This window comes from Pinus tabuliformis, chromosome J (assembly GCF_031772625.1).
Source record: "Pinus tabuliformis cultivar Carrire ecotype Pingquan chromosome J, CPIR1, whole genome shotgun sequence".
Classification (NCBI taxonomy): domain Eukaryota; kingdom Viridiplantae; phylum Streptophyta; class Pinopsida; order Pinales; family Pinaceae; genus Pinus; species Pinus tabuliformis.
Window position 1 is genome coordinate 241,632,766 of NC_142295.1, and position 14,265 is coordinate 241,647,030.

Sequence of the window (14,265 nt, forward strand, 5' to 3'; positions counted from 1 at the left end):
GAGATGAGCAGTTTCGCGGGCAGGCGGTTTCCCCACACCGCCTTTGGGCTGCAGGCGGTTTCCGTAACGCGGGGCGTGATCCAACAAAAATGCGACATGTGGCAGGTGGGAAACCGCTTCCCCGCGGGTTAACGGACGATCGGCTTATGGGGAGAGGGCTTGCGAATGGCATTGGATTATCAAACGAAGGATCGGACGGCTGACGATTAACACACATGTTCGTTGAACGATGTGACAGGTAAAACGACAACGCGGTTAAAAACTTTATTATATGCACGCGGTAATGGATTAAAAATGAAAACAAAGGTAAATGCAGGTTTTAAAGGTTTTCGGGCTTTTAATAAAGGGTAACAGGGTTTAGCAGGGTTTAATAGGTCTTAAACAAAAAGAAGCCCGGGAGCCCGAAAAAGAGTTTATGAGGGGTTTTGAGGGAAAAACAGGGATAAAGGGGAAGGAGGAAACAGAGGAATAAGGAGTTAAAAGAGCATAAGGCAAATGAAAGGGAGAGATAAAACAAACTGCTGCAAACCCTTTGCAACCCAAACCAACATTGCCTGACCTGATTTCATTCATCAAATGTTGCAAACTGTAGTAGAGCTAACAGGGAGAAACCCATAGGGTCACCTTGCCTCACAAAGAGTGAGGTATATCTTTCTCTTTCTCTTTGGTCATTTCTCCCCCTCTTTCTCTTACAATTGCAAAATTCTAGATTTTGTAGTTGTTTTCCTTCTGGTGTATGTTTCATCCAACATGGTCAGATTGAATATGCTCATGTTCCTTGAGGAAGTGGCAGTCAAAGGGGTTAAAGGATTCATCCACACTTCTATGGGATCATTCCTTGTCTCTTATGTATGCTAAGCAGATACCTGAAATGGTTCACGAGGAGTTAATGGAGCTAGAGGCAACATCGTTAGTGGACCAGGATTGCACCTCAAATTCAAATACATGGCAGAAATTTCGTATTGGGTTCTTGAACCGGAGCATACTTGGGGAGTACATAACTAGTAGCTCCTCACCATTGACCTCTATTGGAAGATACAAATATTGTTTTGAAAGTCATTATGAATGTTTGGTGTGTGTTATATTCTTTCCACGACTAGTCGCATGCATGGGGGTGGTAGCCTGGCCTGTTCGTTGCACCAGGCACAATAGGGAGGTCACAGGGAGGTAGTAGCCCCCTACACAGGGTCGAGGCCAGCTCCCCATGAATTTTTTTTGGACCCTATATTAGGTGGGCAGACCTACGTATGATTTTGCGCATGGGTTTTGCACATGGTTTTGGGCATGATGGTTTTTTGCCCATGTTATTTTGTAGATCCGGTAAGAGAACTACGATTGTTCTAATCCAGGGTTAATAGATTGGATTTTATGAATGTTTCGAGATGTATATATATGTATTGAAACATTGAAAGGAACATAATGGAAAATCAATCTAGTAGTCCCGGTTTTAGGATCCAGGGGAGAATCTCTGTGTACTTGTTTTGTATTCTCGCCATTGTTTATTTTCTATTTTTAGAATTCATATGCAGTAATTTATGTACATGGTTAAAACCTAAAATGAACACAAATGAAGCAGAAGAAGAGATATTACTTGTCCTAAACAAAGTGGTGTTGAACGAGAAGGAGATGAGGTTCGATGTCAATCATATAGAAGAACATCTACCTCCAAGCCTTGGTCTAAGTGGTTGCAACATGGAACATATTAGCTCTATTGAGGTCGATGCATCATGTTCTCCTTAGTTTATGCCATTTTAGTTTGTCAATTATATTGGTCTTTTTGTTTAGCTAGGCATAACTACTATAGATAAAAAAAAAAACCTACTTATCAAGACTTCTTTAGAATTGGATAGGCTTAATTCATTTTCTATTTTATATTAATGACTCATGGTCTGAAACCTAAAGTATATTTTGATACTAATTCCTTGTTTTATAAGTAGCCCAATTTCCCTAATGACAAACCATCGATATAAAAGCTTAAGCTTTTAGTATTTTCTTAATATAATAGAAAATTAACTTAATAAAATATAATTTGATTTTTTAAATATTAATTTTCAAATCTTTAAAATTAAAATACAATTAGTAAATGTTAATTAATAATAATTTGAATTTAAAATATTAATAAAAAAATTATTATCAAATTTTTATTTTTAAAATTTCATTTTGCAAAAATAAAAAAATCTTAAATAAAAACAATTTTCAAATACTAGCACAACCAGATTAGTAAATATAGTTGATATACGTTGAAGGCATCATTTTTCATTATTTATATGCCAATCAACAATAAAGTCAATCAACATATTAGTAATATGTTAATAACATGTGTTTCCTATCATAAATTCAAATTCAAAATAGTAGAAAATTTTGTAGAATTTGATACTGCATATTATCCTACTCTTCTCAGCACATGTGGTTGTGGGAATTTTGAAATACATAGTTACAAGCCCAAAAGATGGATACTAAAGAGAATAAACCCATAAAAGCATTGTGTTTATTAGATTGTAAGCCAAAAACAAATACATACATGTTAAATATGTTTGATAGTCCCAAGGGTTAGTTCAACTAGTCAAATAAGTGCCCAACCGTTTCGGAGGTCACGGGGTCAATTCTCCCCGAAGCCCTTGGGGTTAGACCTAGCTATTGGCCGCTGGGCTTAATACCCTTGATCAAGCTCAGTGGAAGTAGCAGCCACCCAACAAAAAAAAATGTTAAATATGTTTGGTAATATCTTAAAAGGAAAATATATTTCAAACAACGGAAACCAAGGACTCTTTTCCATTGAGTTGTCAACGTAGGTGTTGCCCGCCTTGCATATTAGATACGCTTTTCTAGTTGCTCATGAAACATTGATTTTTACGAAAACCACATTTATTGCAAAACAGGCACACATAATACATAACATGCTTTAAAACATAATCAAACCAATAAGAGAATGCGGACTATTTGTTCAATAGTTTTTACCGTGTAAGCAATACAATAAGCAGACTTTCTTAGCTACGCAATCGAAATTTGATGGAATAACATGTATGGTACTATAAAATGAGTTGAAATATCATATTGAACCATAAATACCTTTCGAAGGAGGGAACAAAATCAATGCATTTGTTTGGGCAGTGTTTAATTTTTTTTGTATGACAGGGATAGAGACCTTCTTTCAGGTTTTCATCCCCATAAATGTTCATTAGTTGAATTGAATCGTGCTTCTTGTTAAGTGTGAAGCCAAATTCATGCAAGATTTTAGATCCTTCTACACTGCCATTAGTTTCTAGATCTCCATCTAAATCACATGCAGGATTCTAGATCCTTCTACACCGCCATTAGTTTCTAGATCTCCATCTAAATCACATGCAAGATTCTAGATCCTTCTTCAGCCTCTATAAATTTGTAATTTCTCTGGCCAAGGAAAGCAAGCCAAGGTCCAGGCCTGTTACATAATGCAAAGTGATTTCTGTTCTCCAGTGATTGTTTTATCTATTCCGTTGTTTCTAATTGAGTAATCTTGTTGTTTCTCCATTTGTCTGTCTCTAAAATTATTCTTTGCTATTGTCGTCTAAGTCTCTGAGTATAAATCTATTGTGTGTTATGTATTCTCTGAACTAACAACTGGTGTCAGAGCTAGGGTCGAATATCCACCGTGAAAGCCGCTTAGTGCCATCGCCTTACTCTGGCAGCGTTCATTAAAGCGTTGGTTGTTACCTTTGGAGCTGTTAAAGGATCTGTTCAGGAAATAGCTGAGGAATGTTAAGACAGTTGTTGCAAGAAATAAAAAGGCTGTGGGCATATGGTGAAACGTTCCATGAAGCCTAAAACGTGGAGTGCGTAAGTGCTTTACGTGGAGTTCATAATTTTTTTTTCATCAAGCTTGCACGTATACAAACCAACATATGTATGTGTGAAACGTGAAAAGGTTAAAACATTATATATGTTTTTATATTTATACAATTATATGTTGGAATTTTGAAAAGTATATTTTAAAAGGAGCAGGAATTTTGAAAAGGGCATTTTAAAAGGAGGAAGGTCATTATTACTAAATTTTAAAGAGTAATAATTAAAGTTTTATTTTTAAGTGGAGTTTTTTGTTTTTAGGCATCAATATATTGAAAATGGAGACAACAGTTATAGATATGGAGAAGTTGAGCAGGGCTAATTTTTCCCTATGGAAATCACAGATGGAGGATATACTGATTTTGAAGGATTAGTATTTGCCATTTGAGGGCACAACAAAGAAACCCTCATCGATGACAAATGAAGAATGGAATAAGCTAGATAGAAAAGCAATTGCAACAATCCACCAATATCTAGCAAAGAATGTGTATTTCAATGTGTCCAGAGAAAAGGCAGCTGAAGGATTATGGAAGAAGCTCCATGATCGATATGAGAAGAACACGGCATCAAACAAAGTGTTCATGAAGAAGAAGCTTTATAATCTCAAAATGAAGGAGGGTGCTTCAGTTGTTGAGCACTTGAATGCATTTAATATTATTACTAGTTAGATTTCCTTTGTTAAAATCATTTTAGATGATGAAATTAGAGCTGTTTTGCTAATGTGTTATATGCCAGACAGTTGGGAAAATTTAATTGTAGCTATGAGCACTTCAACAACTGCAGTGACCCTGAAGTTTGATGATGTCAGTAGCAGTTTAATGAATGAGGAACTGCGACGCAAGTTAATTGCGGAAAACCATGGAGGAGAAGCTCTAGCTATAGCTGACCGTGGTAGGAGAATGGGTTGAGGCCGGCAAGGGTGATCAAGATCGAGAGGCCGATCAAAATCAAGGAGAGGAAGGATCATCTGCTTTCATTGTGGCAAACCTGAGCACATGAAGAAAGAATGTTGATTTTTGAAGAAAGGACAAAAAGATCATATACCATCTAATACAAATCACAAGTCATCCAGCACAAATGAAGGTGATACCACTATTGTAGCCACAGATGGTGATGTGTTGTTTACTGTTTCAGTAGAGGATGCATGTGTATATACATCTAGCAGTAGTTTTGATTGGATCCTTGACTCTGGGGCATCTCACCATGTAACCCCATGCAAAGATAGTTTTGTTTCATATAATCTTGGTGATTATGGTAGAGTGCATTTGGGGAATAATCATTTTTGCAGTATTGTTGGAGTGGGATATGTCCAGATCAAGATGAAAGATGGACAAGATATATTGTTAAAATAGGTCAGGCATGTACCAGAAATGCGCATGAGTTTAATCTCTATGGGACGACTGGATGATGAAGGCTATTCCACAAGCTTTGAAAAAGGAGGCTAGAAAATTAACAAAGGAGCATTGGTCGTGGCCAAAGGATCCAAGATAGGAACATTATATACATTGAAGACACTGATAGGAAAATCATATTTAGTTACTATCACAAAAGAAGGAAATTTAGCTAATGTGTGGCATAAGCGTTTGGGTTGCATGAGCGAGAAGGGCTTAAAAATCCTTGTTGGTAAAAATTTATTGTCAAGTTTGAAATCCTACAATCTTGATCTTTGTGAGCATTCTATATATGGTAGACAAAGAAGGGTTTCATTCCTAAGAGGTGGCCATGACATAAAGAAAAATGTGTTAGAATTGGTACACTCATATGTGTTTGGCCCTGTTGACATCAAATCATTAGGAGGAGCATCATATTTTGTACTATTTATAGATGATGCATCCAAGAAGGTTTGGGCATATACTATGAAAAGTAAAAGTGAAGTGTTTGGAATATTTCAAAAATTTCATGCTGTTGTTGAAAGAGAGACTAACAAATTGCTCAAGTGTTTAAGAACAGATAATGGTGGAGAATATTGCTCAAATGCATTTATGGAATATTGTAACAGGTATGGCATAAAGCATGAGAAGACTGTGCCTGGTACTCCTCAATAGAATGGTGTCGCAGAAAGGATGAATCGCACCATTATGGAAAAGGTGTGAAGTATGTTGTCCAATTCCAATTTGGAGAAGAATTTTTGGGCTAAAGCAGTCAGGACCGCTTGCTATCTCATAAATAGATCTCCAACTACAGTGTTAAATGGCGATATCCTTGAAGAAGTTTGGACTGGTAAGAATTTGAATTATTCTCACTTGAAAATCTTTGGATGTGAAGCATTTGTATATATTCCCAAAGAAAATAGAACTAAGCTAAATGATAAATCTATGAAATGCATTTTTTTGGGATATGCGGATGAAGATTTTGGTTATCATCTATGGGATCTAGTCAAACATAAAATTATTAGAAGTAGGGATGTTATATTTAATGAGTCAGAAAAGTTCAAGAGGACTGTAGGTGAGTTGGAGGTCAAGAAGGTTATTGACAAGTTTGAAGAGCAGCAGGAAAACATACCACCAATACAAGAAAATGAACAACAAATTTAGGAGCATGAAGAACAACAAGTGGAAAATGATGAACAACAACAAGAAGGAATCTTGCAGGAACCTTTACAGGAGATTCAACCTGATAACGGACCACCACAGTTGGTTCACAGATCTTCTAGGCCTCATAAGCCTTCACAAAGGTATCCTCCTTCAAACTATATTTTTTTGACTAATGAAGGTGAGCCTAATTGTTTTTAAGAAGCCTGTAAAGTTGAGCACAATGAAGAATGGAAGAAAGCAATGGAAGAAGAAATGAACTCTTTGCTGGAAAATAAAACTTGGGAGTTGGTAAACCTCCCAAAAGGTAGAAAGGCTCTACAAAACAAATGGGTTTACAGGATTAAGCATGAAGGTGACGAAAAGAAGGAGAGGTATAAAGCAAGGCTGGTGGTGAAAGGTTTTGCCCAAAAATAAGGTATTGACTTCACTAAAATTTTCTCACCTATTGTTAAAATGTCATCCATTAGAGTCATTCTTGGTCTAGTTGCTACTTTAGACTTAGAATGTGAATAGCTAGATGTAAAAACTGCTTTCTTTCATGGTGAATTGGAGGAAGAAATTTATATGGAGCAGCCAGAAGGCTTCATAGAAAAAGGAAAAGAAGGCCTTGTTTGTAGGTTGAAGAAGAGTCTATATGGGTTGAAACAGGCACCTCGACAATGGTACAAGAAATTTGCTTCATTCATGTTGGAACATGGTTTTCAGAGGTTGGAAGCTAACCATTGTGTCTATATCAAGAGGTATGATCAAGGAAAGTATATCATATTATTGTTATATGTGGATGACATGTTGATTGTTGCGCATGATAAGAATAGGATCAATAGGTTGAAGAAAGATTTCGGTAGCAAATTTGCAATGAAGGATTTGGGACTAGCACAATAGATATTGGGCATGCAGATTATGTGTGACAGGAAAAACAAAAGGTTGTGGCTGTCACAAGAAAAATATATCAAGAAGGTGCTTGACAGGTTTAATATGAAGGATGCCAAGCCAGTTGGTACACCCCTTGCAGCCCACTTCAAGCTGAGTACTGAATTATGTCGTAGAAATGACAAGGAAAAAGAAGAAATGAGAAAGATTCCTTATGCTTCAACAGTTGGCAGTTTGATGTATGCCATGGAATGCCCATGACTAGACATTGCATAATCAGTGGGAGTAGTGAGTAGGTTCCTTGCCAATCCAGGCAAACAACATTGGCGAGCAGTAAAATTTATTTTGAGGTATCTCAAGGGTACTAGTCATTATTGTTTATGTTTTGGTCATGATGAGACCATGCTTGAAGGATTTACAGATGCAAATATGGCTGGAGATATGGACACCAGAAAGTCCACTACAGGTTGTGTGTATACATTTGCAGGTGCAGCAGTATCCTGGGTGTCAAGGCTACAAAGAATAGTAGCCCTCTCTACAATAGAAGCAGAGTACATAGCTACAACAGAAGCTTGTAAAGAGATGTTGTGGATGCAGCAATTCCTAGGAGAGATAGGAATAAAGCAGGACAAGTATGTGTCATATTTTGATAGTTAGAGTGCCATTCAATTGGCGAAAAACCTAGCATTTCATTCAAAAACCAAGCTCATTGACTTAATGTACCATTGGATCTGACATGTGTTGGAGGAAGAACAATTATCCTTGGAAAAGATCCATACAGATAGGAACCCCACTGATATGCTCACTAAGATTCTACCACGAAATAAACATGATTTATGTAGAGGCATGGTAGGAATCGGTGAGACTTGATTCATGACTCTTATTTGGCTTCAAGTGGGAGAATGTTAAGTGTGAAGCCAAACTCATGCAAGATTCTAGATCCTTCTACACCGCCATTAGTTTCTAGATCTCCATCTAAGTCACATGCAGGATTCTAGATCCTTCTACACTGCCATTAGTTTCTAGATCTTCATCTAAATCACATGCAGGATTCTAGATCCTTCTTTAGCCTCTATAAATTTGTAATTTCTCTGGCCAAGGAAAGCAAGCCAAGGTCCAAGCTTGTTACGTAATGCAAAGTGATTTCTGTTCTCTAGTGATTTTTTTTTTATCTATTCTGCGATTTCTGATTGAGTAATCTTGTTGTTTCTCCATTTGTTAGTCTCTAAAATTGTTCTTTGCTCTTTCCGTCTAAGTCTCCGAGTATAAATCTGCTGTGTGTTATGTATGCTCTGAAATAACACTTCCATCCATTTCTCTGAGATTACGAGATGATGAAAGCATGTGGAAGTAAATATAAAATATCTACATAAAACAGTAGGAGCGACGCTACTATAAATATATGAACATATCAAACTCAAACATAAAATCTCTTAACAAAAAAATTAGGAATCATAAGGAGAATTCAGGATCATAGAAGTTTTGGGACCAACCCTAAATCCACATTGAAGGGCAGATGAAATGCATGGACTAAAGGTAATTAATGGAACCAACAATGAATTAGATGGATATATGGGCGATTAGAAATTTTGAAATGCACACATGTTTCAAAATGTAATGCGCACACACGATTCATGCAAGTATACATTCAAAATGTAAAGCAGTCACACTTCACATGTTAATATAAGGTTGCTCTATCAAAAACAATTTAAATGGATGTTACTGAGAAAGTTGAAATAAATAACAAAATATTGGAATGACAGTTACATACGAATTATTTTTTAATAAAGTAAAAATAGGAGTAGAACTAGCATTTGCACTAGATGTTGCAAAGGAAACGTGGTAAGGCATAAATGTAAATGGTCATTGAAAATAAGAATTAATAAAGAAAATTGCATGCAAAGGTGGAAGATAAAGCTAAATGATTTACATTATCTGAAATTTATAGATAGTATAATGCTTGTAACAAAGATTGGCTCTTGATCTTCTAAGATGTTTTTAAGTTTCAATAAAAAATTACAAATAGTAGATTATAATGGATGAGGTAAATAAAGAAAAATAACATCATGAAAAATATGATGGTTGTATTTCCACATTTAAAATTGCATCACAATTTTATAAATGATGCTTTATACATAGATTGGACACTTGCATCTATATCCCATAAGTTAACTGTGAACATTATATTAAAATTGAATTATATTAAAAAATTTATATTATTATTTTTTAATGTAATGTTTAGGGTGCCTATAAACACAATAAAATAATGAATAATTAAAGATAAATAAAAATGTTTTAAGCAAAGCCTTTCGATAGAAATCATATAGGAGAATTTTTTGGCTGACACGTTTCGAACCAACAAGTGTGGTTCATCATCAGGACCAAAAAATGTTTTACAAAGGAGAAGGTAAAAATGAACAATCTTAATCTTTACATTCACAACTTTTTCATTGAAGTTTTTTAAACATTCTCAATTTCTCTTATATGGCATCGACTCTAAAAACAAAGACCTATGAGCACCACCTGAATCTTTGCCCATCTACTTTAACATGTGAGCTCATGAGTAGAACATTCCTTTGCCATGTGACCTGTTTTACCAAACATGTTACAGACAAGCTCATTGCGGCAATCAACTGCAAGATGACCAAGCTTCTTACAATTCCTGCATAATTTCTCTTTTAGACACTTCGATGCAATGTGCATGTTATGAGAAAAACAAAAAATAAAAAACAAATTAGGGCCTCCATATGCCTTTTCTTTCTAAAATTGATTATACCAGTGGGCAGCAAAGTATAGTCCCACAATATTTCCCTCTAGCTCTGTCACTTTCACTTGGAAATTCAAGAGAAATAGCACTACTTCATTCATCGTTTTTCTTGTTATTTGGTTTGTTAAATTGTACTAACATTAGGCACAAAAGGGTTGTTTCAAGTTGCATTGAACTCCTTAAATTTTTAATGACATTTATTCTTTTCTATTCAATCACTTAAATATATTTCTGTAAATCTAGTGAAGACCTATCTAGACATGAGTCTGGTATGTACCATGAAATATTTCACTACATCGCCAAATTTTGAAGGCATGGATTATTTTCGTATTCGAGGACTACTCTATTTCTTCCATGTCTTTTTTGCTAGTATGATATGTACCAGAGTGTCTTATATGGGAATTTATAACAGTTGTTAATTTTTTTGGACTCAAGATTTCCATATCTGTTTCCTTGAGTTTGGCAAGTTAGTGTATAGCATTTCACTGACCCAACATCTAGATTCAATGCGAAAGGATAAATCATACTGTCTCATACACACTAACCAAGAGTTTGTGGATATATTCTCAATTTCTCTTATATGGCATCGACTCTAAAAACAAAGACCTGTGAGCACCACCTGAATCTCTGCCCATCTACTTCAACACGTGAACCTAAAACATACTTTAAAACGCAAATCATGCATTCCATAAAAATTTAGAAAATCTTCAGAAAGAAGAAATAAAAGGTTCATGTTTTTTTGCCTTAATTCTCCAGTGTCATTATCAAAATTCATAGTTGTGGTTGAAGCCGACATAAAACTTTCAAATAGTTTAATTTCTTGGCATTTAGTAACAAACTAGTCTTACACTTGCACTAAAAAGAAATAAAGTAATCTATAGAAAATATTAATACAAATTCAACAAACTAAATCACACTAGTATAAAGTGGCTGGAAAAATTAGGACTGCTACTTCACCCGAAGACTGAAACTAAGCTTCATGTTGTGACTTCCCCAATTTGTACAACAGTTCAGAAGTTCTCAACGTCGGAAGCCACCACACATAAACAAAGGATATGAAGGACAGTCTATAGAGAGATGTCCATGACCCCCACAGACATGGTAGTAAATTATCTTGAAATCATCAAACCCTCCACGTGGTGCCATAATTCTAGGAGGGCTTTGAACACGGGGGCAGTCCCTGACAAGATGACCAGGTTCACCACAACCATTGCAAACTGGGCTATTCATACAATCTCGAGCCAAGTGGCACCACAGCCATTGCAAACTAGGTTATTCATACAATCTCGAGCCAAGTGGCCAGTCTGGTGATAGTTATTGCAGGCCTCATCATTAGGACAGTCTGCCATAATATGCCCAGGAAAATAGCACTTCTTGCAAAGTGCTGATTTTGGAAGTCCTAGCTCATGAGCAGAACATTCCTTTGCCATGTGACATGTTTTACCACACATGTTATAGATAGGCTCATTGTGGCAATCAGCTGCAAGATGACCAGGCTTCTTACAATTCCTGCATAATTTTTCTTTTGGACACTTCGATGCAATGTGCCTGTCATGAGAAAAACAAAAAATAAAAAACAAATTAGGGCCTCCATATGCCTTTTCTTTCTGACATTGATTATACCAGTGGGCAACAAAGTATAGTCCCACAATCTTTCCCTCTAGCTCTGTCACTTTCACCTGGAAATTCAAGAGAAATAGCAATACTTCATTCATCGTTTTTCTGGTTATTTGGTTTATTAAATTGTACTAACATTAGGCACAAAAGCGTTGTTTCAAGTTGTGTTCTCCTAGAATTTTTAATGACATTTATTCCTTTCTATTCAATCACTTACATATATTTCTGTAAATTTAGTGCAGACCTATCTAGACATGAGTCTGGTATGTACCATGAAATATTCACTACATCGCCAAATTTTGAAGGCATGTATTATTTTCGTATTCGAGGCATACTCTATTTCTTCCATGTCTTTTCTTTTTCTAGTATGATATGTACTAGAGTGTCTTATATGGGAATTTATAAGAGTTGTTAATTTTTCTGGACTCAAGATTTCCATATATCTATTTCCTTGAGTTTGGCAAGTTAGTGTATATCATATCAAATCTCGGTTTACATGGGTTTGTCTACATATTCATTTCACTGACCCAACATCTAGATTCAATGCGAAAGGATAAATCATACTGTCTCATACACACTAAACAAGAGTTCGTGGATCACACCGACCCCATATGGCTTGTAGTCTGCCCCTTGGTTGCAAAAATTAGCAGAATAAATGTAGACTTGGGAATTCACAAGATTCTAAAGAACCAAAAAAAATTGACAGAGCTGCATACAGACGGATTTAGGAAAGAAAACTACCTCTTTCACATCAACTGTTATGAGAAAATCTCGGTCAGGCGTTGTCAGAAGAGATTGCAAGCTTTGGATGATGAATTCATGAATGATTGAAAAAACAAACTACATATTTTCCTATTTCTTTTGAGCACTCAAGTTGAGTTGTTTATAGAGAGCAGAAACTAAAGAATGAAGATCATGCTTCAGATTTATCTAGAGTACAGATGATAAAAACTTTTAGCTTTCCTGAGGGAAGTTCAATGCACACTCTATGCAAAAATATATGCATCATGTTGATTACCGATCCAAGAAGCATTTTAAGATTAGGCATGCAATATCATATATAAGAGGTGCAAAACATTTCCCTGTAAGTGTTCATTAGAAGTCTGGAAACCTTACTATGAACTAATAATTCATGTTCATTAAAAGTTTGGAAACTGGAAACCTTACTATGAACCAATGATTAACCAATGATTCATGGATTAAAGGGTTAAATAAACTGTGTTTTCTATTTAAAATCTTTTTGTCCATTTAATGAATATGCCTAAAGAAATGGACAACTGCTTCAATGGAAAAGAGAAAGTAAACCCAAGCTTCCTTTCTCCTTTTCGAGTATGGAAACTATCACCTTAGCTTTGCACAAAGGCATCTAGTTCTGAAGCAATAAAATCAAATTGTTCTTGCATGCATTCAAATATATAAATGCAAGTATAGTGCTTACTTGGAAAGACTATAATTGGACCCAAAATCAATGCAACTACTGCATTGTTAAAAGTATTGCATGCTTTGGGTGACAAGTTGTCCTGCTATCCAAGCTGGAAATGATAAAATACATAAAAAACATTAAATACTTAAAACTCATAAAAGGCCACTAATGGGAGTTGGCATGGCTTAGAAGGAAACAATATTGGTAAGGAACCAGACATTAACTTTCTAAAGCCATGGCATTCTTTGCAAATTGCCATAGCAAATCCCCTAACTCACACGACAACATCAACAATGACTCCAATTAAGAGGAGCAGAGATTCCACGCATAAGTAAACCGTGTCAGACACCAGTGCTCTTCTTCTCCCTCTGTCGGCCCGTCCGAATCCGAGCAGGAGGAGGTGACCACCTGCCCAGCAATGGAGAAGCTTGCAGCTCCGACTTCGTTGAAGAATAATCCCAACTCTTCGGACATGTCTGTAGTTCGAAACCAGAGCACCCCGTTGGAGCCAAAACCTAATACTCCCTCTGCTTCGAAGGCCAAGAAGGGCGTAGCCAAAAAACGAGCCAAAGATGATGACTTTGCCGAAGAGCAGCTCGAGTCGAAAAAGAAGAAGTCGGTGTCCAAGAGAAAGAAAGTCGTTGACGGAGAGCAGCCCAAGCCAAAGAAAAAAGCTGATGAGGTTGCTGAAGTCCAAAGCGAGCCAAAGAAGAAACCGGTGTCTAAGGGAAAGAAACCCGGTGAAAAAGAAGTCCCGGCTTCGAACCAGATTACTACTGAGAAAATCAAGCTTCTGTTGGAAACCCGATTATTGTTGGAGAAGAACAAATTACTACTGGAAAAGACTAGACTTCTGTTGTAAAAGACAGCCAAGACCAAACCAAACTTCTGCTATAAAAGACAACCAAGACCAGATTACTCTTAGAAAAGATATCCAAGACCAGATTACTGCTAGAGAAGACCATACTTCTGCTAGAGACCTTGGGGCTAGAGCTCAAATGCTGGAGGAAAAATGATGAGAGACCAGTATCATTGTTGCATGAGAAATGTGCCTTGCATCTTGAATTGATGAAGGATCGAATTTGTGGCTATAAGTCAGTTAGGTCATTCCAACTACCTTATCCTAATCGAATGATTCAAAATGGTTTCATCGTCTAACATATAATCTAACGGGGCACAGTCACGACAGGTGGACAAGAGAGAAGTTCATTATAGAGGGGAATGCCTTACGG

The 14,265-nt window shown here is 36.3% G+C and overlaps 1 protein-coding gene across 1 annotated transcript; it reads right to left on the bottom strand.

Moving 5' to 3' along the window:
• Positions 1-11,013: 11,013 nt before the first annotated feature.
• On the bottom strand, positions 11,014-13,507 carry LOC149226652 (uncharacterized). The gene is made up of 3 exons (XM_089380258.1): positions 13,371-13,507; positions 11,276-11,541; positions 11,014-11,228 (listed from the first exon to the last, which is right to left on the bottom strand). Exons 1-3 carry the CDS (start codon positions 13,505-13,507, stop codon positions 11,014-11,016), a joined length of 618 nt encoding a protein of 205 aa, XP_089236384.1.
• Between the last annotated feature and the right edge of the window lie 758 nt (positions 13,508-14,265).

Excerpts from the sequence above, each read along its gene's own strand:
- LOC149226652 (XM_089380258.1), bottom strand. The coding sequence starts at position 13,507 with ATGTCCGAAGAGTTGGGATTATTCTTCAACGAAGTCGGAGCTGCAAGC. Across the intron at positions 11,542-13,370 it reads GAGCACTGGTGTCTGACACG|GCACATTGCATCGAAGTGTC; the intron begins GTTTACTTATGC and ends TTCTCATGACAG. Across the intron at positions 11,229-11,275 it reads TGGCCACTTGGCTCGAGATT|ATTGTATGAATAGCCCAGTT; the intron begins GTATGAATAACC and ends ACTTGGCTCGAG.